The sequence below is a fragment of the Pungitius pungitius genome, chromosome 1 (genome assembly GCF_949316345.1).
Source record: "Pungitius pungitius chromosome 1, fPunPun2.1, whole genome shotgun sequence".
NCBI lineage: Eukaryota > Metazoa > Chordata > Actinopteri > Perciformes > Gasterosteidae > Pungitius > Pungitius pungitius.
The window spans coordinates 25,894,233-25,920,538 of record NC_084900.1 but is presented as its reverse complement, the minus strand read 5'-3'; the positions used below and the strand labels follow the sequence as shown (position 1 = coordinate 25,920,538).

Genomic DNA, 26,306 nt, shown 5'->3' with positions numbered 1-26,306 from the left:
GGATAGGTATGTAAAAAACATATAAGTTTCATCTTAATTCAAATAGAATAAACAACCTTTCAAAAAACATCCAATGCAAGGCAGAGGAGGCTTCCTGGAAATATCTTATTAAAAGGAGTCGTAATCAAGTTTAATTTCTGGTCACGATCTCGGTGCTGTGCACTTGACACTACTAAGTATTCTGAGTAAAGGCCACCTGGAAGGACACTGCTGCATATGAATATACATCAGGGATAGTAAAGTGGCAAGTCAAGAGAGGGAAGGGTGTGCATGGGGGAGAAAAACGGCACACATGGAAGTCTGTCCAGTGTGTGTCTGTCTGCTTACTGTGTGGATGCATTTTGGCCTTGGGCAGCGCTCTGGTGCATCTATAAAAGTATATCAACCTTGTGAGTGTGTGAAACAGGATTAATGTACAAACAGTGAGGTCAGGGTCCTAAACACCTGCTTTGTAACACTGCTACTAGTGAGCATGGCCATACTTCTCTACCCACTCCTACTCCCAATACGTTGGGAGGGCGAACACACAAACACACGTTGTCCATTGCGGTCTTATTACCATCCTGTCAGAGCCCATTAGATGTAGACTGTGAAAACGGGAGCCTTGGGAAACTCACACATCGACGCCACTTTCCCCCTGGACACCTGGGGAGTTTTACACTAGACTCTCCGTGGAAACCACACTTTGTATCACTCAACACAGCTAAAAAATTTGAGTCATCTATAAGGGAATTATTTAACTTTTTTTTTTTAAAGAGACTTACTTTAAAAATAAAATAATCAATAGTGATTTCAGTATTTCAACTCTTCTGTAAGTATGTGTCGTCAGTCACATACATAAACAGGTTTGGCATCTGCTTTAGTGCGCTCTCATTCTGCTTGACCAGTTATTAGCCTTGTTGACACATCTACAGTATCTTAACTGCCCACCCGAAACATATCGAGCAGCAGCTAAACGTGGCAGATTACCAGAAGACCACAGTATATCCTGACCAGTAACTGATCAATGCCAGGGCCAAGACTTCATTTTCCCTGAATGAGTGGTTCTATCTTGTAGAAAATTAAAACCATATTCTGAAAAAGAAAACACATTAATTTAAAAATACATAATAGATTCCAAGTACAGAACATATTTAGCTTGCTAGTACACCAACAAGTGCACTGATTACACGTGTCTCCTGCAGTTGGCTCAACTGTCTCCATTCACAAAGGCTTTGCTCTCTGGTTAGATATCTTCTTTGAAAACAGCCCATTCATCAGCATTATGCAAATGTGTGTCTGTAAGCCAAGTGTCAGTGCAGAAGTTGTAGACCTCTGATTTTAACAACTCAATTGATTTTTAAGCATCGATTGCGGCCTCTGAACCATGTTTGGTTGTCTGCCAACAAGACTGGCAGAGAAATCTACTAGACACAGCCCAAAGCAGAGGGAAATGAGGAGCAACGCAGTCAATTCTTTGAGACAAGGTTTTAACTTTAACCACATCCGAGCAGCATACAGCCAGAAAAGCCTCTGCCTATTATGACTGCAACACACTGTTGACTTCATCAGTGTAATTCTTATGCATACATAAGATCACAGCTTCTTTCCATGAACGTTTCAATTGTGTCAAACCTTGGTATATATTTGTACTAATACCACATGCCAATGAGTTAAACATCATTCTCGGGGTCTCACACGCACCGCCCCTTTGTCATTTATTGTATAGTTCGCCCCCTCAGCCGGCTCAAAGGAACAGACTTTCCTCCCCCGTATTTCTCCCAAAGTTTCATGACTACTTTCCCTGCCTGCATCTCATCTTTTGGTTTCTTACTTCTCCTCAACCTCAAGACATAGATCGGGCCTTTCAAGAGGGCTGTTATGGATTGCTGAAGAGGACAACCACTTTTAAATATGAATCAGTACATGGCCAAGATACAAGTCAACATCAAAATATCAGTAAATAAAATACTCATGTTCTCTGCTGGTGCAGTGAGGTGGAGCCAAAACCACTTGAGCAAGAATATTTGACACTATCAGGAACTTATTGGTCTTGGTTGACTGCATTTTACTATCGATTACTTATGCAAGGATGTAACGGCAATATGAATGAACAGCAATAGTAAAGCAGTGACTTCTGCCAAAATTACAGCAACATCTACTTTCATTTCCAGTGAACAGTCTTAACATGAGAACTGATGCGATTAAATATAAACAGCAATCATGGGTGGACAATTGCTATGTAGATCAGGGGTGTCAAACTCATTTCAGGTTCGGGCCAGATACTGCCGACTTTGACCGAACACGGGCCACTGACGATCTGTCAGTCCAACCGACGGTTGGCTGACGTCGGGACGTATGCACTCCAGTGGCGGACCGTTTACTCTGCGATCTCCTTAAACTGTCTCTGCTCTGCTCAAAACGTGGACAATAAATATCAGAGCCAAGAGCAGCGAGTGTAGTCACCTACTGCTGCTAACACATCACGTCAGACCAGGATTATTTATTTATATCCGTTAATGAACTTTTCTCCTCTTGTTACCCTGGTAACCGCTGTCATTAGACGGTTGCGTCAATTCTTACTGTGAAAATACTTCCGGTTAAGCGGCTACGCGTCCTATTTTCATTTTATAAAAAATTGTTTTTACGGTGAAAGGGACGATAAGGTACACAACAAAAGTTGACACAAGGGGTATGTAATACAGACTGAGGCGCGCTTTCGCGGGCCCGCGAATGCGCGACGACACACGGAGAGTGCATTGTGGGATTTGTAGTATTATGGTAATGCGTGCGATATACCGGCGGGCCTGCTCTAATAGTAAATACATTTAATCATGCGGGCCAAAGATAATTCGTTTCACGGGCCGGATATGGCCCATGAGTTTGACACATGTGTTGTAGATGCTTAAATCCTCATCATCGGCGAGTCAAGTGCTTCCTAAACTAACAGGCAGCTACCATGGTGGCAATGTTGGATGTTTGGTTTTACTTGTATTATTTGCCTGGAATGTAGCAACACATGGAATTAAAAGGTGATTTCATTTGGGCCGATAGTTGAGGCAAAATTAATGTTTTGCTTCTAGGAGATCTGTAAATAAGGAAGGACCAGTCTTATTTCAAAGATTTGTCCATCAGCTGGAGGACAAAAGCAGTGCGTTGAATTTAAAATAAAACCATCTGTCCCAAAAATAAATTCAAAATTGGGATTACTAATCATCATCGAAATATTGAACTAAATAATCATGACAATCATTTTGGCCATCATCTTGCAGCTCTAACCGAGGCACTTCCCAGATAGAAATCAAATCAGCTATTTTTGTTCAGCTTTTCTCGCATGTGTCATCTAGCACTCTGTACTCATGCCAGCCAAGCTGTGAGGGGGGTAAATATTAAACACCAAACTATTGTGTGTTAAATGACAATATATTTACACGTTTTCGTGGCATGGTAAATAAGACTCAGCTAAAACCTCTGCCACCAAATCACAGCTGTACGAGAGTATGCACTGACCATATAGTAAAGGGAAAAGCAAGGATAGTTTCAACCACTCTAAATGTTTAGTACTTGAACAAGAATATCATGTGATATCATGTGACAATTTTATTTATTTATTTTCCAGGGACAATGCACACTAATCAACAGGTGTACTGTAAATGAGCCAGCGAGACTAATTTACATCTGCTGTCCCCGGCCAGATGTTTTAAGGCAAACTGAAATAAAAAAAACAATCTCGAAAGGAAATGTAATAAAAATTCATAGACAAACAGACTTAACAGTGAAGCATCTGATCATTAGTCATCAGCTATCTGTTCCCTGGAGCTTATTCTTCTCCAGGACTCCCATTCAAACTTAAACCTCTCCATCTGTCATGGCTGAAAATTCACTGCAAACATTCTTTCACATGAACAGCGATCTTTGTGACATTTTTTCATTCATGTTTCTGCTTCTCCTCCTGTTAGTTGCATTCTTGGTAGGGAGGAAAGGTGACTGGCAAAGCCATACGTGTCGATGGATGTGCTATAAAGCAAACAGTGTAGTTAATTCAGAGTTAGAGAGGCTTGGTAATTCAGGACAGGGGCGGGAAATCAGGGCCTGTGCCTGCCGCAGGGTTAAGGTACCGACCGTGAACTGCAAGGGGACATTTGTTGCATGTCATTCCCTCCCTCTCCCCCCTCCCTCTTTTACCCCTCGTTGCTCGCCGTCTCTCAAAGAAAATGGAGGCTCGAGGGAAAGCAGCATACTGTTTAGTGTGATTAATGAAGGCTCTAAAGCAGAAAATTGATTAGTCACACATCACTGATATTATATAAAATTACATTCATCCCTTATACATCTTGAAAAAATTGTACACAATGTGTGATAAGTCAAATGAAACATGCAACAACACTGGGGTTCTTTGAGGTTTCCACATGGGCCGTTATGATTTCATTCATTCTTTTGTTACAGTCACAGCACGTTGTGTGGTGAGTGAAAAGTAGTGCTGTCATAGGACTTAACTTAATAATCTATTGTTTGGTTCACTAAATAGTATACAGTATTTGTGGGGCTATTCTTATTTTGACTCCATTTTGACCAATCATTTAAAATATTATATACTAGTGAATCACTTGAAAACATACATAGAAAAAGATGAGTATTCCTTCCTGAATATTTTGGCCTGAATATGAGGCCATTTCAATGCATTTCAATGGATTGTCTCCATCAGTCACATAAGATTCAGGGGACATAATCCAAATGTGTGTGTGTGTGTGTGTTGATGGTGGTAGTGATGGTGGCTGTATCAAGTGTATGCCTAAAGTTGCCTTGGAAACCTAACACAAAGAAGATCTCATTGCCATAACAACGCTACCCCCTTCGCTTGCCCTCCCTCCCTCCTCCTCCTCCTCCTCCTCCTCGGCTGCCATCCAGCCCCTTCGCCTCTACCCAGCTTTTAACAAGTGGCTGATCATCCCCCCTCATGTTCCCTTTCTATCTGGTCACCCACTCATTGCCATAACAGCATTAACAGATGGAGAGAAAAGAGATGTAATGTAAACGATCAGGGTAATGGGAGGACTGCAGCATGAGCTTCTGTAACTAGTCATACTGAAGAAACAAAATGCATACAAGTAAACACAAACGGAGAAAATCATTGATAGAGAAAGCGAGAAGGAAATCGAGCATCCCCCCCACGGGAATAAGTGAATTATAAGGAAAAAGAATGAACAATTCATCCGTCCCTTTGTTGTTTTCCATTGATTTCTCCTCAAGCCTCTCACTCACTGTGCGAGTGTGTCTGCTGGGCTTGTCAATACATCAGCCAGTTAGCTCGAGGGCAGCGGGGGGCGGGATCAAAGTCGGGATGTGGCCACTCTCCCTCAGACGCTTTCAAATTTCAACATCTTAAATGTTGCCACTTTAGCTTTAGCAAAATGGCTACATAATGGTCAGACAGGTAAGATGGGAGTTGGGGAGAGGGGGAGATGAGAGTGAAGGAAACGCGTTTAGTGAGGATTAAATGAACCCTAAGTTAAAGTGCGGAAGCCGCAGGTGGCTCTCAAGGGGGGGGAGAGAAGAGTTCAAAAGGAAAATGGTCTCTATGAAAGTCTGGAAAGGCCCGCTATTTGTTAGTCTACTTGTTGCAGTTGTCGTGTATAATTGGATGGTGCCCAACAATTCACTTGTTGCATAAAATGCTGTTTGGCTACTTAATTGTTAACTTTCATTACACACCAGCATGGATGATCTTAGGGGAACAAAGACAAAGATGTCATAAAACACAAGCCTGCGAGGAGTGGAGGCAGTGTGACATTTGTCACCTAAACGGCCAATTTATGTCCATTTTCAATATCACAAGACAACTGACATGTTAACATTATATTTTCACTCTATTCTTAGTCTGAGGCGCGGTGGCAACTTACTCACCTAAAGGATTATTAGGAACACCATACTAATACTGTGTTTGACCCCCTTTTTTTTTGGAGCTTTGTGACATGGTGCATTATCCTGCTGGAAGTAGCCATCAGAGGATGGGTACATGGTGGCCATAAAGGGATGGACATGGTCAGAAACAATGCTCAAGTAGGCCGTGGCATTTAAACGATGCCCAATTGGCACTCGGGGTCCAAAGTGTGCCAAGAAAATATCCGACCCGTCTGGCACCAACAACCATGACACGGTCAAAATTGCTTAAATCACCTTTCTTTCCCATTCTGACAGTTTGGAGTTCAGGAGATTGTCTTGACTCTTGACCAGGACCACACCCCTAAATGCATTGAAGCAACTGCCATGTGATTGGTTGATTAGATAATTGCATTAATGAGAAATTGAAACGGTGTTCCTAATAATCCTTTAGGTGAGTGTATATCTACAGAGAAATGCAAAAGGTTTGTGCATGGTCATTAAGCACAATCGTCAAAAGGTATACAGCCATTTCTAATTTTATACCCGTGAAAATTGTCTAGAAAAATGTCACCCTTTAGAAAATTCTTCAAAAAGGACATCTTTTTTTTAACCACTGTAAAAAATGAATTAATATAAATAAAGTGAATTCATACTCGTACTAGGTTTTGGCCTGCTGCTGGGAAGCGTTTAATTTTCCGATACAACATTTTCTTTATTTCGGCTCGTTATTTGCAACATTTTAAAACTAAATAACTAATCGAAGGTCCTCGTTTTTTCCCCCATCAATGCCCCTTTCTCTCCCTATTTCCCCAGCATCTCTCTTCCTCAGCAACTGTCCTCGCCATCTGTTTCTCCAGTTGTACATTCCCACTCTGTCCTCCTCCTGTCTGCACCACCTCCTCCGCCAGAGTGATAAAGCAGGGTCGTACAAGGAGCAGGGCGCTTCCCTCACATGTCGCATCTCCTACAGAGCGAGCAGCTTCAGACGCCACGTCTTCTGCCTGCACGCGTTCCAGAATAAGGGGAGAGATGGGGGAAAAAAAGGGGGCAAGCGCCGAGATCCAACAACGTCCACCTCCTTATAGCGAAAGCCTGGACAGCTATTGGTTAATAGCAAATTGAATGGGGCAATGAATTTGATGAATGAACTGTATTTCAGGCCTAAAATGAGGAGAATGACACCATGTTGTCCCAGCCAACACAAACCCTGTCCTGGCTGGGCAGATCCGCTTCTGCGGTGAATGTAATATAACAGAGCGGTCACGGAAAAACTACAAAACAATAAGACGCTGTTGGAATAGAAAAGTAGGTCTATCCAATTAGAGGGCATTACCATGTTTCATTTCATGACGCAGATCAGTCCCCAACAACCAGCAAACAAATCTGGTCATTAATAGTTCTTTTGATGCATAATAAGCTGGCAGGCTTAGAGCCCTTTTCACCAATGAAATGTTCATAAGAAATGTCCATATTAACACAAGCATTGATTCATCAGTCATATCATTTATTTTATAGCTTGAAAAACAAGTCCAGAGTGCAGTTACTTTTTAACTTCATAAACGCTGTAAAAAGTTCAGTTTAGAACTCAACCTTTTACTTTTGACTGAAACGTAGAGAATCCCAGATTGGACAACAGTGTGGTAGAAACCTGTCAATCACAGGGTAGCCACGCCTTAAAGTAATCCCTGCATTGTCATATTTTGTCATTCTAAAAACTGTATTTTCTTCACTTTTCAGACATGGATGTTTCCAGCTGAGCTTTACATATTCAATTGTTCTTTGATGCTGTATGGAAGCTAGAGAGAACCATCTTATTCATTGCCAGCAAACGGACCAATACCTGAGCTTCACCCTATTTTGATCCATTTGTTTATCATCAGGATCTGTCATCAATACATCCTTCATTTCTCCCGCCGACCAAAAAAATGTTTCTGCCTTGTTTCATCTCTCCCCAAGCAGAAAGGAAGAAACCTAAACGGGGGGCCTGTGTGGCCTCCTCTACACAGGATATATGCAGTGTGGCTCTATATGTCAATGCATGCTAAAGTGCCGACGTAAGCAGGCTCCACAGCTTTCACTTTAACATCCCGCCCATGTAATCACATAATGTCCGCACTACATTAGGCTTAAACATTTGTACACAATTAAACATCTGGGTCGCCAACTTGTAGCCTTTGTAGAAACGTGAAATAAAAAGCGACACCAAAACACACACAATGTATGTACACGTCTGTTCAAAACAGACTTCGTGGGCAATAGACAAAATGTGGACAATGTGGGCAATAGACAAAATCTGTATTCTAACAGCTATTACATTATTTTACTGATAGGAACATATTGCACTGAATAATACATCTTTTGGAATTACAATTTAGGTTTGTCAGCCCACCACAGGTGAATTAATCTAGCAGAAACCACCTAAAGAGCATGGCTAAAAGCTGCTGTTGGAGATTGCAGTGCTTGTGGCTCAACATAAAAACATTTAATTCACCTGCTGCTGACAGAGGATAAGAAACCTGGAGAACTTCTTTGTCACTCTGGGTATTATATGCAAGGCAATGCAGCTATCAGCTCTGCTGACGTAGCACTTCTGCTGGCTGTTGTGCGTCATACCAGTCGAATAATAAGTGTCAAACAGCATGTCAATTACTGCCTCCTGTAAATTGGAGCCTTACCAAAGGGATTGCACACTCACTCCAGATCCTGGATATTGAAACTGTATTACAGACAACACTGATCAGGATTTGCGTTGTAATTATTATAATCACAGGAAGTTGATGTGGGTCATCAGTATTGGCTGTTATTTGACCGTTGCTATTTTTCCATACGAGTCAGCTGGGAAAAAGTAAACGACATTCATCAATCGTTGGAGTCGATCGAAACCATCACACAGTAATGTGGGTGGCGGTCGAATATTGGTCAGGGTGAGCTTGTGACATTTTTTACTACCATTTTGAATTGTAAAACAAGCACGGAGCATTAAGGCACCTGCAAATGACTGCTGAGAGCAAGGTTACAGTTGAGCTGGAAGGACTGTGGCAGTCGGTTGACTACTTCATATTAAATGTTGTATATTGTGGCCAGCTTTGCATCAGCTGTTCTTAGCCCACTTTAACAAAAGTCTCATAAGCCAATACAGAAGGTGTTTTTTTTTTTTAGAGGAATGCAAAAGAACCAGACTCCCATAAATCCTTAATCAGGGCGGATCTGATATTTGAAAGATTTAAATAAACAATGTTTCCGGAGAACCGAGACAAAAATAAGAATTCCCGTGAAAAGCAGGGAGTAATGACTGATGCATTACTGACTGGGTTAGAGTTGTGTTGGACTACACGACGCAAGAAACCTCTGTGAATCAATGATCCGTGCGTCTTAGGGCAGAATTTAGTGGACGGCATGGCGGTGAGGCTTTTTGACACTGCAGATATTTCACAAATACAATACTTGCACCCAAGAGAAACTGCGTTTACGCCTTCACTAGTGAAGATCAGCGTCTCTGACGAACAGGCAGTCTTTCATAATTATAGCCAACAGGAAAAAGGACAAAATAACAAACACATAGACAAGAACATCTGGTTTGTAATTGTTCCATTTTACAGCCGGAGACACAGCTATAGGTAATTACTTTATACCTTACACTCCCTCTCCTGTGCTATCAATGAAATGAACAGGAGGCGATCTCTCAGTATTTTGCGGTGACACACATATGTGACCGAGCCTGTAAGCAGAAGCGAAGCATGATATATATGGAGCATAAACAGGAGAAAAGACATACGAGTCAAATAGGCAAGCTCTCTGGGCCGATCTACAGTTTCAGCTCTGATTTATGATTGGGACAAATTGTTTGAATGATGAATTTATTACACAGAAGTAGAAAACAAAAAGGGAGATATGAGGTGAGAAAATATCAACCAAATAGGGTCCATTACATGACTTAAATTATACCTCGTCTTTCTGACAGAAACGTACTCATTCACCTAACCATTTACATCTTTATGTTCTCTGGATGAAGCCTGTCTCAATCTGTGTCTTCATCCTTGGCAGGAAAGCCGCTCCCCTTGTCATTTCTCTCAGCTTACATCCTCCTCTGTCATCAAGCATCAACAAATATTCTCACGCTCTGCTCTGCTTCCCACCATGCCATTCCCTTCTCGATCTTTACCTTTCCCATTATCTAACTATGTTCTTTTCCCTCCCACAAAATGTCACCCTCGCTCCCCCCCCCCTCTCTCTCTCCTCTCCAGCCTCCTATCTGAATCTCTCCCTTTCCTAGTATCTCGCCCTCTTTCCTCTCCCCTTCTGTAGCACTCTTCAGAATACTCAAGTCCTTAAAAGGCAGTAGGCCTGTCCGGCTTGTAGCAGCACTGGTGTTAACCCTTTCCCAGCATCAACCAGCTTGCTCAACTTAACCCTTTAAGCCTGTTTGGCCCAAGATTCTTAGATGTGCATCACGCACTGCAACCATGGTTAGACTTGTGCTTATACTGTACATTCCTTGGTCAAAAGCAGGGGGTGTAAAACACTTGTTGAAGCAGCAAAATCAGAATTATTGGTTTTCTTCAGCAGCAACTTAATTCTTAAGCAGAGGGCAAACACACAAAAGCCAAACTAAGGAGATGTATGAACATTCAGGGGAGAAGCTCAAGTTCAAACCCTTTAACTTTTTAAGTTTCAGTTAAAAGTTACTGGAGTAGTAAATCTAAAAAAACATCTTTCTCTCTGGTAAGGGTGAAAGTGTATTGGGGGGTGTAGAAAGTACACCTGTAACTATTTGCTAAATGCAGTCCATAGCCTTCGGCGTTTGGTCCGACCGCTCAGATCCCACTGCTAGAAAAATACACTCTTGAAGAGTAGGGGAGTAAATGCGTCCCGGCATGATTGAATGAAAAACGTTGCACTGGAAAATTGAAGGCAAGCGCCGCATTTGATTCAACAAGTCACAAGCAGAGGGGTTGCATGTTGCTACCCTTGGTCTTCGATGTGGCAGCTTTGTTTTGGTGGGTAAGATTACAGTGAGCTGAAAGAAGCGGAAAGCAGCATTGGAATGTTAATTGGGGTTTTGATTCTCAGTGGAATCTGCACCGCTTGCAATTCCTGAAAACAGTCCTTTTTTATATTAAAGTAGGACAGCAAAGCAGCTTAAAAGTGTTTTTAATCTTAAAATTAGTATGGGACCGCTATCAACAACCCCCATGACTATCCAGTGTAGTCAAACTCTTATCAGGTGTCAGTAGTCCCTTTACCCAAAATTATCATTATCAAAGAAACAACTGACATGGCTATCAGTATATACAGCTGTCAAGCTAGCAACTTCACGTTGACTCAGAGCAATAAACAGCCATAGGTTGTTCCGTTAAGCATAATGATAACGTGCTTATGTAGTATCTGTGGAAATCCCCCATGGCGTTACTACAATATGCATCACGTTATATAGATTACGACCAGTAGCAGTGAAAGAAGCAAAAGGGATTATTTAACAAATAGCTCAAGGAGGATTCTGTTTGATTACTGGACATGAAGACAAGATCCAAGAAAGACTAAACAGCTTTCAATGTCAGCCTAGTTCGCTAGCGGATACTTACCCCGTTAATTCCTGAGCTGGCCATTTTACGCTCCTACAGGACATGCCGCTCTGAGTAAACGCAGTAAGGTCAGTTATTTTAAACCACTGGAGGTCTTACTGTCCCTTTATGAAACTATCCGAGGAATACACAACGTTTTCTTATTCTGATCAAATATGCTTATGACAAAATTCCGCAGCAATGTGAACTTGAGATGTTGTGTATTGTTTAAATGCAATGTGAATAACGTGAAAATAAAACTGCTGGTGAAAAATTATATATATCCTGAACATGCGTCATTATGATTTGTGTGAACGAGGAAAATTATGGGAGGAACCAATGGACCAATTGTTTATGAGTGGATTTCCCAAGTCTCGGGGGGGGGGGGGGAAACAGTACAAAGTTTCTTTCCCTCACGGTGCCCCTGCGCCTCCTCCCACCTCTCCCCAAAAGACATTCCTGTTAGCGACAGATTTGTGAGAAAAAGCAGACACTGGTCAGAACTCTTTATTGCTTGCATCAAAGCTGTGCGCAGTGTAACATGAACTTGCAGTAAAGTGAAAGAATATGCAGTAGAACATAATTATGAATATGAAGCTATGAACTGAAAATATCTTAAATCTGTAACACATTACTGTATATAGCATCCACCCTTGGTGGTGTTCCCTTGAGTTGTTTACAAAGTCCACTGTGTTATCAGTAACAGCCTGTATGATTATGAACTAGCAGAGCTTGAGGAACGACGCCAGTCTCAGTAGGCTGCAACATCACAGAATGTGGAGAAAAGGAATCTTGTTCTCTGAACGTCTCCAGCACTGACTTTGTGATCCTAGCTGCTGGAGGTAACGCATATTACAGGTATTTGCCGACTCAGACAAATAATTAGAAGTCTCCAACCACAGGAGCGTCTTTCATTTAAAGATGTTGACTCTCTTGCCATTAGAAGAACCAGCAGCAGATGAGTATGTAATTTGTTTTGGGTCATGACACAGTGAAAGAGATGAGACCCTAGAGGACGTACATGTGGCAGTATAACCCCAGTGCCTGGAATGTGGTGATCCCTGCGTGTGGTAAAGGAAAGCTGAGAGACATTATTAATTACATCTACTCAGGCATCATCTGAAGTGTAAAGTCTCGACACAACAATCAAAGCAAAATGTTTTCGTATGCTCCATCATTTTGGTTACCAGGTTAAACTTTTTTTTTTAAATGCACAGGCTGGAAACTAAATGGCATTAACCCACAAGCAAAGAAATGTCTGTACTCCAGAAGTCCTGTTTCGGAGGTAAAACACCAAACTGCAGAACAACATTAGCTGCCTCCCGACAGGTAGAGTGCAAAATGCTCTCATCAAACCACTGGGGTGTAACATAAACAGGGCTGAGCTGGTCTCCAAATACGTGACCATTTACAGTGACAAAAGAACTCCAAACCTCCACATTTTCAAGCTGATGTTTAGTTTAAGTTAGGTCATTAAATGCAATACCATTTCACTTGGACCTCATGGACACAATTCACTGTGCCATGGAGTCAGAATGTACACCTGCATGTTTACTTTAAATGTGACCCTTTCTGCAACCATAACAGAGGTGTGTATGCAGTGTGTGCGTTCGTGGTTAAAGGGTTTCAAGTAATGCGTGTCAGTAAAAGAGGAAAGGCGAATTATACCAAAGGTCCCCCAACCACCGGGCCTGGACCGGTATTTATTTTATATATATATATATATATATACATACATACATACATACATACATACACACACATATATACACACACACACACACACACACACACACATCTCTCGAGGCTATGCAAATATACTAATAAAGATTATGAAGAGGGGTGGGCTGTGAACTAGTAACCTCCCAACTTTATCACGATGAAGCAAGGCCACTGTATCAGTCATCTAGGGCAGCAAATGGCTGACAGCTGTTTTAAGGCCAGTGGTTGCTATGGTGACCATGGCCAAGGCAGTTTAGGACCCTGTTGAAGATAAACCCACAATCAATGCACTATTGACAGAACTCCTAATAGAATATTTCTGTAAAGACTCTTCACTAGCTTGTCAATCGTGAAATACCTTTTCCGCTATGTCTCATTGGAGACATTATACAAACTCACATAAAAAGCTTAACTTCTTTTTGCCCTCACCTTGTTATCCATAATGGTTTCTAGCTTGTCCTCATCCTTAGAGTGGTTGTATTAGAAATAGTTATTTTTGGGTGGAGAGGCAGAATCTGTGAGTACAAGTTCAACACAACATTTCATATGCAGTGTTTCCCCTACCATTATAACAGTGGGGCGCACCTCCCCACTGAAATTATCCCCCGCCCCCCTGAAAATGTGTGGAATAATAAAAAATAAAAAAAGGGTTAGACTATTTTCCCACGCACGCTGATTCAGCTACAACATGTGTGCGCGCATATGTCTGTATATGCACACATATACCAACGGACAGACGTACATTTCTGTCTCCTTTGCTCTCGGTATCGCGGCGTGACAATGGGACCTGTTGCTCTGCTGCAAGTAGTTGCCACAAATAGCACACAAATTTCTGCAACGGCTTTTAACTGAATGCATATTTAGTGATCTTCGTGCAGTTTTTCGTTCCATTCTAACCCATACTGACCCCCGGTATAATCTGTCTGTACAGCACTTAGTGCCTGCAGGTTTGACATGTCTCCAACCAACCTATCCACCCGAGGCCCGTCTCTCACCTCTCAGTCTGCATATCTGTTTTTCCACTCTTCAAAGCAAACAGGTGGATTACAAGGAAGGTTCCCAATAATTAGGAATCTGCAACTTTACGGATAACAAGACAAGAATTTATTAGAGTACTGCCGACAAACGTCTAGACAAAATCTTGTGTGCCACGGTGTCTGAAAGAGTAGAACCTCCAAGTCAAAGATTAACTGCATTTGGATAGTATTTAATGTTGTCTCACACCCACCAGCTACTCTTTCAATCAATCCCTTTCTCATTCATGGTTTTCTTCTTTCTTTACTCTTCTCCCCCATCGTTAATCCTCTCTTCTACAGTGCCAACGACGTTTCTGCTAAACGGGTCTTATAACCCCCCCTCCTCCTCCTCTCTCTCTTTCCAAGTCCTCTTGTCTGATGACATTGGGTCTGCGCGTTGAGAATGAGATATACAGAGCAAAGGAGACGGGAGGTCAGAGAGCGGCTTGGTGGGCTCAGAGGAAACAGGATGAGAGAGATCTGATGAACAATGACAGACTGACAATTGAAAGATGTGTGCTTCAATGCTCTGCAGGGGTAGGAATCTAAATGGGTCTGAAGGCTGAATAAAAAACAAAAAAAAGACTAAGCTAACAACGAATGTTCAAGAGTGTGACAGAAATGACCGGAACAAAATTCTGACGTTGGCTTTTGTCGTTCCACCTATACAACAGACCTCACAATGGATGACAAATTGAACGTGTTACTGTGACCTGTTTTCACAAGCTATTCTTGTGCAAGTGTAGGGTAGAAAAGGATTTAAAAAAAGGAATGCCAGGTAACCGGTTAGTCTCAGCACCTCAGTCAATCCTCTTATCTCACATCGCTAGCTTATGAAATGCTGAAGACAAGAACTGTGGGTGGTAACATCTACTCTCGCCACAATGTTGAGTAACCAACCATTGTTTAATTTTAAAAGACAGCACGGACTGATGTTAAAATCACTACGTAGATCAACATTTCTTTCAATGATCCAACTATTTATCTTCCTTTTTGTACAATGTTTATATTTTCATTGTTTCCGTTCATGTTGATTCTCATCACGGGCCTTGCCTGAATGCCATGAATGAGGCCTACATCTCAGTTACCATGTTTTTACTGTGGCTGCTGAAAGCATCTTTGACGATAAATATTAAGTGGAAAAGAGTGGTTGTACAGAACAATGGGAGATATGTCGAATGATGAATTCTTGCTGGAGGACATCCTTGGCATGCATTGTAAAACAATTAAATAGCCGGATGTGTGACAAAGTGGTGGGAAACAGTCACCACAGAATCACAGTTCTCAATATATTCTTACTTGGGCTAAAGTATTGTCCATCACTGCGGCTTGACAACACAAAAACCACTGTAATGACTTGGATAGAATAACTGTTTCTCAAACAAGATTGTGTAAGGTGGTAGAAAGCATCCGTTTGCTTCTTAGGAAGGAAGAATTCTTAACTCTTCAGAATCCCGGTTACAGTGCTCAGAGCCAAACGTGTATCCAGTCACATAACATCGATTCCCATGTCCTCATCCTGTAATTTGACCACTCAACCCGGCTCATCCTTCTCGGTCACATTATGTTTATAGTGTCTTTTTTCTATTTTGTTTGCTCTAAATCTCTCTCCCTAACTTTGTTCCCATCCCAAGGCCTTCTCTCTTCTTCCTCTCTGTACTCCCACATCTCTCTTGGGATAAACATCAATATATGGGGCCTACAGCCAGTATCGGTACTGTAACAGTACCAAGGATGTTGTCAGCCCAAGGATGTTTTTTTAAAACAATATCATTGTAGAATCAATCATCATTTTCTTAAACTGTTATCTCCTATACGGTTTATATCTTAATTCATGTAGTAAACAGATGAAAAACTACAAATATCTATTACTAAACAGTATTCTACTTGATATGGATCTTCCACAGGGACCCAAGTTGGTTATTTCAAAATACAAATATAAAGTAGAAAGGATATGACAAATCCATAACCTCAATAAATTGGACTAGAAGGTTTACATACATATTTAATAAACTGGAACTTGTTTGAGGCTGTGATCGGACAACAACCTTGAGGGACGAAGTGTGTTGGAACAAGAGGGCTTTGTAAACTCAAAATAAGGGCAGTAGAGGAGGATGTACCTCCACTGGCTGAAGGCCTGCCAACCCCCTCCGTTTCCTCATTTCTCTGCAATGCCACTAAAGATAACTTGAGGGCAGAGAATGAGGAAGTACCAAAGAACAAACAATCAGTAAATGCAGGCAAGCAGGAATGTACAACAGCCTGCTGTGTCACTGCATCATGGGTCTTTTCGCAATTGTCATGATGGGTTTTGTCCTTTTTTTGGGCTCTTGAAGACGCATGTGTGTATGCTGCAATAGTATCGGTTATATCAGAACAGAAGAGAATTTCTTCTTGACTCATCTCGCCTTCAGTAAGAGTGTGATTGACAGATGGTTCATCCAATCTCCTGTCAAGTCCTTTTTGAAAGTACCCCCACTTTTCCAACCAGCTTACAATGATGATTTCTTGGATGGTTCTGTGAAACAATGCCTCTGGCAGCTTTCAATGTCTAACTTGCACACAATTTGCAACTTGAACTGTAGCCTATGAATTGACAAATGCATTTCCATGCTGCAGTTTCAAGGGGTTTTACTTTATCTCCAGTAGCTCAGTCGCACAATACACTATGTATCGCTCGACATTAGCGTTAATGCTTTCAAACATGCGCCTCACGTCAACAAACTGACAGGGCACAGGACTGAATACAAAGAATCTTGTACACACAACTGTAAGATAAATATGTAAAAATATACAAGAGAAAAAGACAAAAAGCCCAAGACATGAATCTATACAAACGCACGAGTCAGGATGACAGACACATAGTCTGGCTTTCTGACCGTTTGTAAAACTGAGTGGCATGATCCGTCTGGGGGCTTTTCCACTTAATGCTGTCAGTCAGCCAGTGAGGCAGCTCTATGTAGGAATGCTGGGCTGCATTAGATCTGCCTGCTGGCTTAAAGCACACCGATTGCCTGTTAATCGGGTTACCTGTTGCACAGCACTGAACTGACACCAGCCATACACACAAAGTATATACAAATTTACATATCTACACCTTCTTTTAATAGGCCTTTTTCACAGCAGCCATTTGGACATGTGATTGCACATGGGAAAACAGATGTAGTTGATAAAATGGGTAATGGTCCCATTCCATTTACTGTGCCAGCCATCGCAGTGAGCGAGCATGCACAATAGCAACATCTGTATCTGCAAATAAGGATCATCAATGATCAATTAGTATCTGAGGAAAAGACAACCCCCAAACATGGCAATTTGAGAAAAAAAAAGACAAAAAGGTCAGAGATTTGTGTGACAATACCTCGACAAACCATAGCATAAGCCAAACATTTGTCTACTCGACACAAACTTCACCCAACACACATTTGTCCGCTGCAGTCATAGACGCAAAGACTGACTGTGTTCAATTTTAGCTTTGGTCAAACTTAGTTCAATGTACTTGAAAGAATGTGAAAGCAACTGATGACAGACATCAAACACACACACACCAAAATAATTCTACTCATAGAATTCAAAGCAATTGAAATGTATACTGTATTTCAAAACAATGTGAGGCTTTCACAAACTTTAAAACCTCTCCAGGATTTCCTGACCTCCTGCATGATTGACGCATATTACAGGTATGAATCAGCGCTACGGCTAAAGTCTAGATGACATTTCATCTAGCTACAAAGCAGGGTTATACTTTGTTGAGATGGGATTATTTGATTATTTTTATTTAAAGACTCTTCATAATAACTGCAATATGCTTGCTGTTGTGTCTACAAAAACATTCAAATCTTTTCAAATATCCTCCCTGAAACTCCTACATTTCTCTATGAATCTTAATAAAAAGCCCCACTTATTTCAATCAAAGATGGCCTCAATTGATCCCCTTACGTTTGTCTCTGTGAACATGCACTGCCAGACTGAAACTAGACAAGCCAACCTCAAAAGAAGAAAAAAAGCCTCCACGTGTACAGAATACGTCCTCTGTGGTACACCTTTTGTATAAAGCATGTACCTTCTCTCATCTACAACTGTCTTTTGTAATTTAATTAAAATGGAAATAACTTTTACCCCGAGACACAGTACGAGTAAGCATTTGACCTGGAACACTACTTTTATTCTCAATTCAAATTTACCATGAAAGTAAAACTCTAAATTAAAGATGTATTATAAATCAGACAGCCTACTGTTTTGAAGCTTAACTTCAGTTACTTGAAAATCCATAGCCAAACATCACAAGATATGGCAGCGGTACAACAGTTTATATCCACAACAATATCCTCTTGTTAAGCAGTTTAGGCCAATGTTGTGATCCTTTGGTGGATTAAGGCAGCAGGAATTTGAAAAGCATGTAAAATAGGAAATCATGTTTTAGGAGAATATTGTGCCATACATGAAAGTACATAACCAGCTATTGTAACTAAAGAATCATCTTAATGGAAAGTTGCAGAAAAGAATAAAGTACAAGTGAGAACATTTACATTTTTTTCAAACCTCTGTAAGTCAGGCCTCGGGCTCAATATAGACACTTGACTTCTGAGACAACATTGTGAATGCAATCATATACACTATATAAAGTATACAATGTTCAAGTTGACATAAACTAGGGAAGTTGCAATTACTTAATGACGGTCACCAGAACACTCCATACAACTGTATTTCTGATATGCACACACTATGTATTCTAACATTAGTGGTCCTACTACTGTCAATATATTGACTAGATTGTCTGTGGTTTGATCAGTGGTGCAAGGGTTGTATTCAGTACAATCAGATTGGATGTTTGTGACCTTCAGATAAAATAAAAAAAAGATTTTGGGTCTCTTTTTTTCACGAGACAGACTGTTTTGAAGCATGTGCTGTTGAACTACAGTAGCACCAGTATAGTTCATTTCTATGAGCAATAACTAGTCATGCAGGAGCACAAGCGGTCTTTCATTATACAGGCCTGTGTTGTTCCAATCAGAAATAAACATCCCCTGCAGCCAGTGTAGACAAGCTTGGCTACATAATCAACTGTCATGGATGACCCCGAGCATCAAGGCAAAGGCTTCTCCACGAAGGACAACAATGTCAGCCCCCTGATCATCCACCTTGGAGGATGGGTGGAGAAAACTTAAGTGATCACTAATCAAAATGTTCTATGAAAAACTGCTTTATGGCATCACCAGGGTGTGTTTGAATGAGTGTGAAATAGAGCCATAACACATGGGTTTGCCTACACATTCACCCACAAGTGCACATTAAATCAGCGGCACACACTGACATCACATGCATGCACGCTGTGCTCCCTGAGCTGAGGTCACAGCTGTTAGATAGCGGATAAACCGCACTAGAAGAAACAAAGAAAAAGACAATTGTAGTTTGTACCAATGTACAGGGTTGGTGTTTGGTTAAGATAATGATAGTTAACTTATAAATGGAACTGGCTCAGACTAGAACTAAAGTTTAGACTTACTTATGTCATTGAAAACAAGGATTGCCTTTTTAACATCACACAGCACCTGGATGTTACACTCCAGCAGTGCTTTAGTATCTGCTAATGGTGGTGATGAAGAGGAAAACGAGCCATATTAACACTTTGGCAGCTTATCAAATTTGACACGCATAATCCTTTAAGGCCAATTCATAGTAAATGAATGTGCTCATCTGGTCAAACAGAGTCTGCACAAACCTAATGTTGACGCATGTGTGCAGACATGCATGTGTCACTGTGCACCCAGTACACAGGGCGGGCACACCAATGGCAAGCTATGGTACCAGAAGATACCATAGTTGAGGTTTGTTTGGAAGAGAGCTTGTGAAAAGAGCCACCCGACCGATACAAGTTGGCAGCTGTTTAAGGAGTGCTGGAAGTATGTCCGAGGCTTAAACCGTTGCACAAATCTGTAATAATTTGTAGAAGATAAACCTACGATAACTGATCGGAAAAAGGCATTACAACGGATAAACTCATTGAGAAAACAGAACCCCCATTCACAAGCAACAGCCCGTGGCTTCCCAGCACACTGATGTGATCTAGGCCACGCTGCTCTCAGCAGCACAGAGGAGAGCTGAGCTATGGAGCAGCTTACATCTTCTGCCAGTCTGACAAACACATAGGAGTGATGCAAAAGAGACATGGCATCACTTCTGCTGTAGGTAAAATACTGCCTGGGACCTTGATAGATGCAAAGCACAGCTTATACAGTTCATTAATTATTAAATGTCTGTATTGACGCCATGTGCATCTACTTAAGTTAATTCCAGCTCTACTTTGATTGTAGGCTGCATGTTGGCCTAGTTCTTTTTATGCCAACATGCAGCTGCAAAGTGGCAAAGGCTGTTGACCAACAGTCATTACAAATTCAAAAAGAAAAAATCCCGTATAATATAGCCATTATAATGAGTTGCCAAGACATTAGGAATTCCACTCAAGTTGTCACTATACTAAAAGTTACTATTTCTTGTTCTAACAGCCACGAAGATAATGAGAATGGAGGAGACCTAAATTAGATGAGTGGCAGATAAGGGCTCTTGCTGAACTCTGCTCAGTGAGATTGTCTGGGTTCAAGTATAAGCATAAGCATAAGTATTAGCAGCAGGCCTCACACTGCAAGAAATAGGCCTCTTAAAAGGTGATTAGAGGTAGATTCTGACAAAGCCTGAAGCCTCACCTTTACTTAATCGCTTTCACTAGCCAATACCCATTCTTTCAGTCTATGGTATCAGACTCATGCAGACAAAGTTAAACGCAGCAGGTGACAAGCATAACAAAACATCCACTTACGCTCAAAGTCAGAATCGTCATCGTCGTCGTCGTCATCTCCGTTGGACTCTGTCTGCATCGGCTCCCCATCAAACATCACCCCTTTCCCAGTCTTGCCACCAGCAGTGTCCCCATCCTGGCTTCTGGTGTCCCGCAAACGGCTGAAGTACTGTACAGCAAAATCCACCAGGTCTGACGGCCTTTGTCGCAGCACTTCCACAGTGTAGCCCTGCAGCAGTTCTGTCAACCCCACCGGTATCTCAATACTCATGGCTGTGTGTGGCGTTTGCTATCTAGCTACAGAAGAAGAGAAAATTAGAAAGGAATTATGTTAGGGTTAGAATTACTTATGTTGAGGTGCTGGTCTGTGACGTGATTAAGCATTGCCTCAAGGAACAGCGGTCTTTGAGGACGAGCAACGTGGGGCCTGTGAATGTAAAGTGGATAATGACAGCTCTGCGGGGCAACTGGAATGCACTGGCATAGCCCGAGTTACTGAAGAAAAAAAAGAAAAGAAAAAAAAAAAAGAGTAAAAAAACAAACAAAAAAAACATTAAGTGTGACAACCCAACAGATACCGCACCACCACGGGTAGTGTAGTGACGTGCATGACGCGTTGCTGTGACATTGTCACTAAGGGGCCACTTTATGTAGGGTTGAGGCAAGGAACACACAGTTCCCTCAGCTGCACCAAGTAGATAGGAGCTCAAGCATTTGGCACAGGTGGAACAGATAACCAGTGGCCCTCGCTGGGTTTCATTAACTGAACGTGAAACGTTTCTGAAGTGTAAACTTGGGCTAGCTAGCAAAATAGCTGATTAGCTTAATATTCCTGACAACTTGCTGTTCCGTCGGCATGTATACACTTCACCGTTGAGTAACGTATAACCTATCCAACTTGTCGAGTATTGACTTCACGCAACGTGGAAGAGCCGTATAAATGCTGCCTCGCTTTCAACCCATGAAGCACTAGCTATCCTGCTAGCTAGTGTGCCACCGCCAAGGGAGCCTTAACAGTTAGCTTACGCGATAGTATGGCGCACCGGCTGTGGGAGCTAAGCCACCGATAAGAAGCTGGCCGGGTAACCGTTGTCATACAACGGCAGCAAGTTGCAAAGAACCGATAAGCCGTTTGGTAAGCGAACTCAACGTTAACAACTGTGTCACTTACGCGAGATTCTGTCTCCCCGGCTAAACTAGCCAGTCCCCTCCTTCTTGGTGTCTTCCTTGTTTTCTCTTATTTCGTCTCTTCTTTTTAGCCAGTCTCTTTGCCAGTGTAGCGAACGTATCCCTCCACAGAAGACACTCGCCCCACGGTAAAGCCAGCAATTTCAAGTGGACGTCGCCTAGCTGACGTTTAGATGGCTATATTAGCTAGCTAGCCAGCCAAATGCACAGCAGTTCGAGAGGAGAGAGCACTCGACTCCACCGCTGCAGCCTCTTACGACGTCCACGCACTTGGTGAGGGTGGGACTTGATGTGGCGGTAGGGATTCGAGCTGGCTAGCTGACAGGCTAACGGACCGGGTTGCTAACTACTTTGTTAGCAACCGCCTGTTCTCTGGAAACGGCACTAATGACACCACTCACTTCGAGTAAGAAGTCAGCTGCTGCAGACAGGTGACAAATCCTAAGCTCAGCGTTTACTGCGTAGCGCCCCGCCGCTGTTAAGTACAGACCCAAGTACCGACGAAAACAATATTCAAACCTTATTCCACCGGTGTGGCGGCTTTTTAACACAAAATAAGCCAGCAAAAAAATGAACTAAACACACGTTTCCTCCCTCCCGGCGAGGCACTCCTCAGCTCTTCACGCACGAATGAACCGCTGCCTCAAGCAAGCGTGAGGAGGCGTGGCTTGTGAGTGAGCCGAACGCGTTTGACATTGATTGACAGAACGCATGGTCAATGAGAATAGAGGCTCGGAGTACCCCGACCAATTGCATATAACCATCTAGCCAGAAATAAGGGCCGAAATATAGTCTTACACTCAGAAATGTACCACACCCACAAAATGCTTGACATTTTAGTGGAGAATTCTCAAAACATTAATCATAAAAAAAAGTTCCAGCCAACAGGTCTGGATCTGTACAGGCTTTTAGAAGAGGTATTTTATTTTATATGTGACTGAAATGACTGAAATGTATGAGGAAAATGCTGAACTTTGTTGCACTTCCACCCATTACTTCAACCCAAATGTTGTTTTTAAGTAGGAGTAGCTTTTTTTAAATGTCTAAAACCTGACAGATTCTGTCTCTTTCCTTTTCTTGCCTTCCCCCTGCACTAATTCGCTTGTCTTACCTGCCATCCGTCATCCAAGACTCTTGTAGGGCTGTTTGGATAAGACAGCCCTTTGCGCTTACCCTCTGTATGCACATATCAAATCTTGTAATCTCTCTTAATTGCATTTCATCTGAGTAAATTCATGAATCCGTTATTTTGTTAATATTTGTGTGCACACAGCATCACTGCATTACTAATTATTATTCTTGTTTACCATTCCATCTTCTGCTCTTATTTAAGTGTTTGGTCTCCAGTCAGTTTTCCCCTGCAGAAATGAGACAATCGAAGTAGAGCAGAATCATTGAAGGCAGATCTTCGGTTGCCTATTCTGAGAGGTTTCCTGAGCACTACAGCAATCCATGTAGCATCTCCTCTTTTACATTTCCACTCCTTAGCTGTCATAGAGGTAAAGCCGTTGCCATGGCCACTGCAAGCCCGGATTTAATTCCTCGAACCAGTTCCTGATTGGCTTAGGTCTCTGTTTTCAACCAACATAGAGGAGACTCAGATCTCCAGGCTCCCTCTGCTGGGGGAATTAACAGAGGAAATCACTCATTCTTAAAATATGTATTGTTTTTAAAAGGTTTTCAGAGCGTGTGCTTTTTTGCATGAAACAGATAAAAATATATCAAATCGAATCTTCTCACTCCCACAGGGAGAATTCATTACACTGCTAAAACCAATTACCTTGTGAACCATACTGCTTTCCTCATGCTGTTGCTGTATGTGAATATTACTCATGCCTGTGTATTGGGATATTTTTTCTGGTGTGGAATTTCCCATTATACCCCCAGGAACATGGAAGCGGCAGTTCAGCCTATACTGACAGTTACAGATGAATATTCACACGCACGGTCGGGACTCTGGCCGTGGTTTTCCTAGAAGTGCAATCCTAAGGGAGCTGCTGCTAATGTGGTTCCAGCAAACTCCCAAAATGGCTCAAGTAAGGCAGCTATATTCTCAGAAAGGTGTGTGTGTGTGTGTGGGGGGGGTTGAACGGCCAGAGAAAAAGGCAAGCAGACTTGGATGGATTGAAAAAAAAAAAAACGGATGTCTGAATGTGAATGTTTATATACCCTGTGTTTTGGCATGCATCCTCTCCAAACATCACCACTGCTGACATACAGCCAGTTTTCACTTAAGTCGTCAAGTGTTGTCATGGGAATGTTCGAGGGGGAGGAGAATGAAAGAAGAGAGATTTCCCAAGGGGAGTAGAGAGTAGGCTACTGTGCCAATTGATCGCTGTGATGTGTGTCTCCTGGCCTCTGAACCTAGTTTTAGGACTAATGTCTTATTCTTGGAGATAAAAAGGTTTTGACTGTTTCAACTGGGGATCCGTGATGGAGGAAAAACACCACAAAATATGCACCGTGTGTTTGAATTAAAGTGTGTTATCAAAATGAGGTTGAATGTAGTGAGGTTATTTTAGATTTAGAAACTCAGCGTTTGTGCTAGTGACCTCCGGGCACATCCTGCCCTGAGATTAAAAAGTCCAAGTTTCCAAAACAAACTATGAAATAGAAATCAATCTTCAGCCAAATCTATGGCTCATTCAACATTGTTTGCAGTGCACATCTCAAACTCTACATTCACACAAGTGAGCCTGTTTGCAATGAGTTATGTGATGCAATACCACCACCTGATGGCTGATGTGTGCTTTTAACTTCCATAAAAACCAAGTCAACTGCCAGCATTATTTGAACCTTGGTAATGTTGATGTCCTGCATCATTCTTGAGCTTTCACACGAAACACCACTTTTGACATTTACATTGTATACAAAATATGTTGTGACATTATCTAATGCTGATACTCAACTTCTTAAGAAGGACTAGGACATATCATTGACAATTGTGGGATTCTGACCATATTTAATACATACGTTTTAGTTAAACTAAATGTTATATTGGCTTTAGAGATGGAAAACAAATTTAGTTTTGTGTTATTTATTTGATCATTTATTTGAAAAAGACACTTACATGTTTGCAACACCAAATAAAAACTCAATGATACCAAATGAAAAGAACATCAGGGTCAAAAGGTAATTTGGATTCACCACCATTGTTCAACAATGGTGATGAATCCAATGAAACATCTAATTACAACAAGGACAACAATGATCACTGTCCTCGTTGTAATTAGATGTTGTATAGATTTGTGTGTGTGTCTGCCTACCATCCCATGGACATATTGGAGTACGGCAGTAGCAGCATAAAAAAGCACAAGAATCTTGATCTACTAAAGTATACAGTTGACGATTGTTTTTTCAAATAGTGTCAACCAATATTTAGTACGCTTTTAAAACGAGCAATGCATCAATGTCCATGCAAAGAAAGACTAGAGAATTTGATAACATTATGTGGTCCGTTATGTGCTGCCTGTAAATATGATACATGTGAAATTGATTTAAGATTTTATGATGATTATATTTATATTCGATTTCCATTCTTAACATTATAATAAAAGTATTTTTAGTCAAATCCGTACTGTGTGTCTTGATGGGATCATGAACATTGCTTATCCTGACAACAATTCACACTTCATTGTCATATTTTTAAAAATGTTATCTACATTACATGTCATTTAGCTGACGCTTTTATCCAAAGCCACTTACAATAAGTGCATTTCCACATAGAGATACAAACTCAGAAGAACATGTAACAAGAAAGTACAATTTTCATCAAATAAACAGTTTCAAAACATGTTATAGAAAAGTGCCATTATAAGTATCTGTGAATATCTGTGGAATGGCCCGCCTTGTTAGTTATCTGTATCCATTACAACCTTGGCACAAATAATTCATATATAGAGGGATTTGTTCATGACTATCATGACACCACAACGGTGCAGCAAAGTACAAGTTAACAACTAATGTTAAACTTCGTCTCCAGTTCCAAGATGCAGGCGCCGACTGGTTTAAGCACATTTGTGGGTTTTTTTTACAAATCCTTGGTATTATCATCATGTAATAGGGAGGACTTGGAGGAAACCAATGAGGGAAAACATTTTCAAAATGTTGCAGTCATCAATGTAGCATCCTAAGATCAGCAAAAGGCTCGTCTTTAATGTA

General features: G+C 41.5%; 1 protein-coding gene across 5 annotated transcripts in view; it reads right to left on the bottom strand.

The window, feature by feature from the left end:
- Nucleotides 1–22,811, bottom strand: part of prkar2aa (protein kinase, cAMP-dependent, regulatory, type II, alpha A) — a 34,114-nt gene extending 11,303 nt beyond the window's left edge. The window contains exons 1-3 of one of the 5 annotated variants that reach the window (XM_037478535.2): nucleotides 22,129–22,724; nucleotides 21,345–21,452; nucleotides 20,979–21,254 (exon numbers count right to left, since the gene is read on the bottom strand). In XM_037478535.2, coding sequence (XP_037334432.1) covers nucleotides 20,979–21,228 — 250 coding nt within the window. In that variant the 5' untranslated portion in view covers nucleotides 21,229–21,254; nucleotides 21,345–21,452; nucleotides 22,129–22,724. The other 4 variants (XM_037478537.2, XM_062563686.1, XM_037478534.2 and 1 more) reach the window with 4 other exon arrangements.
- Nucleotides 22,812–26,306: the final 3,495 nt, after the last annotated feature.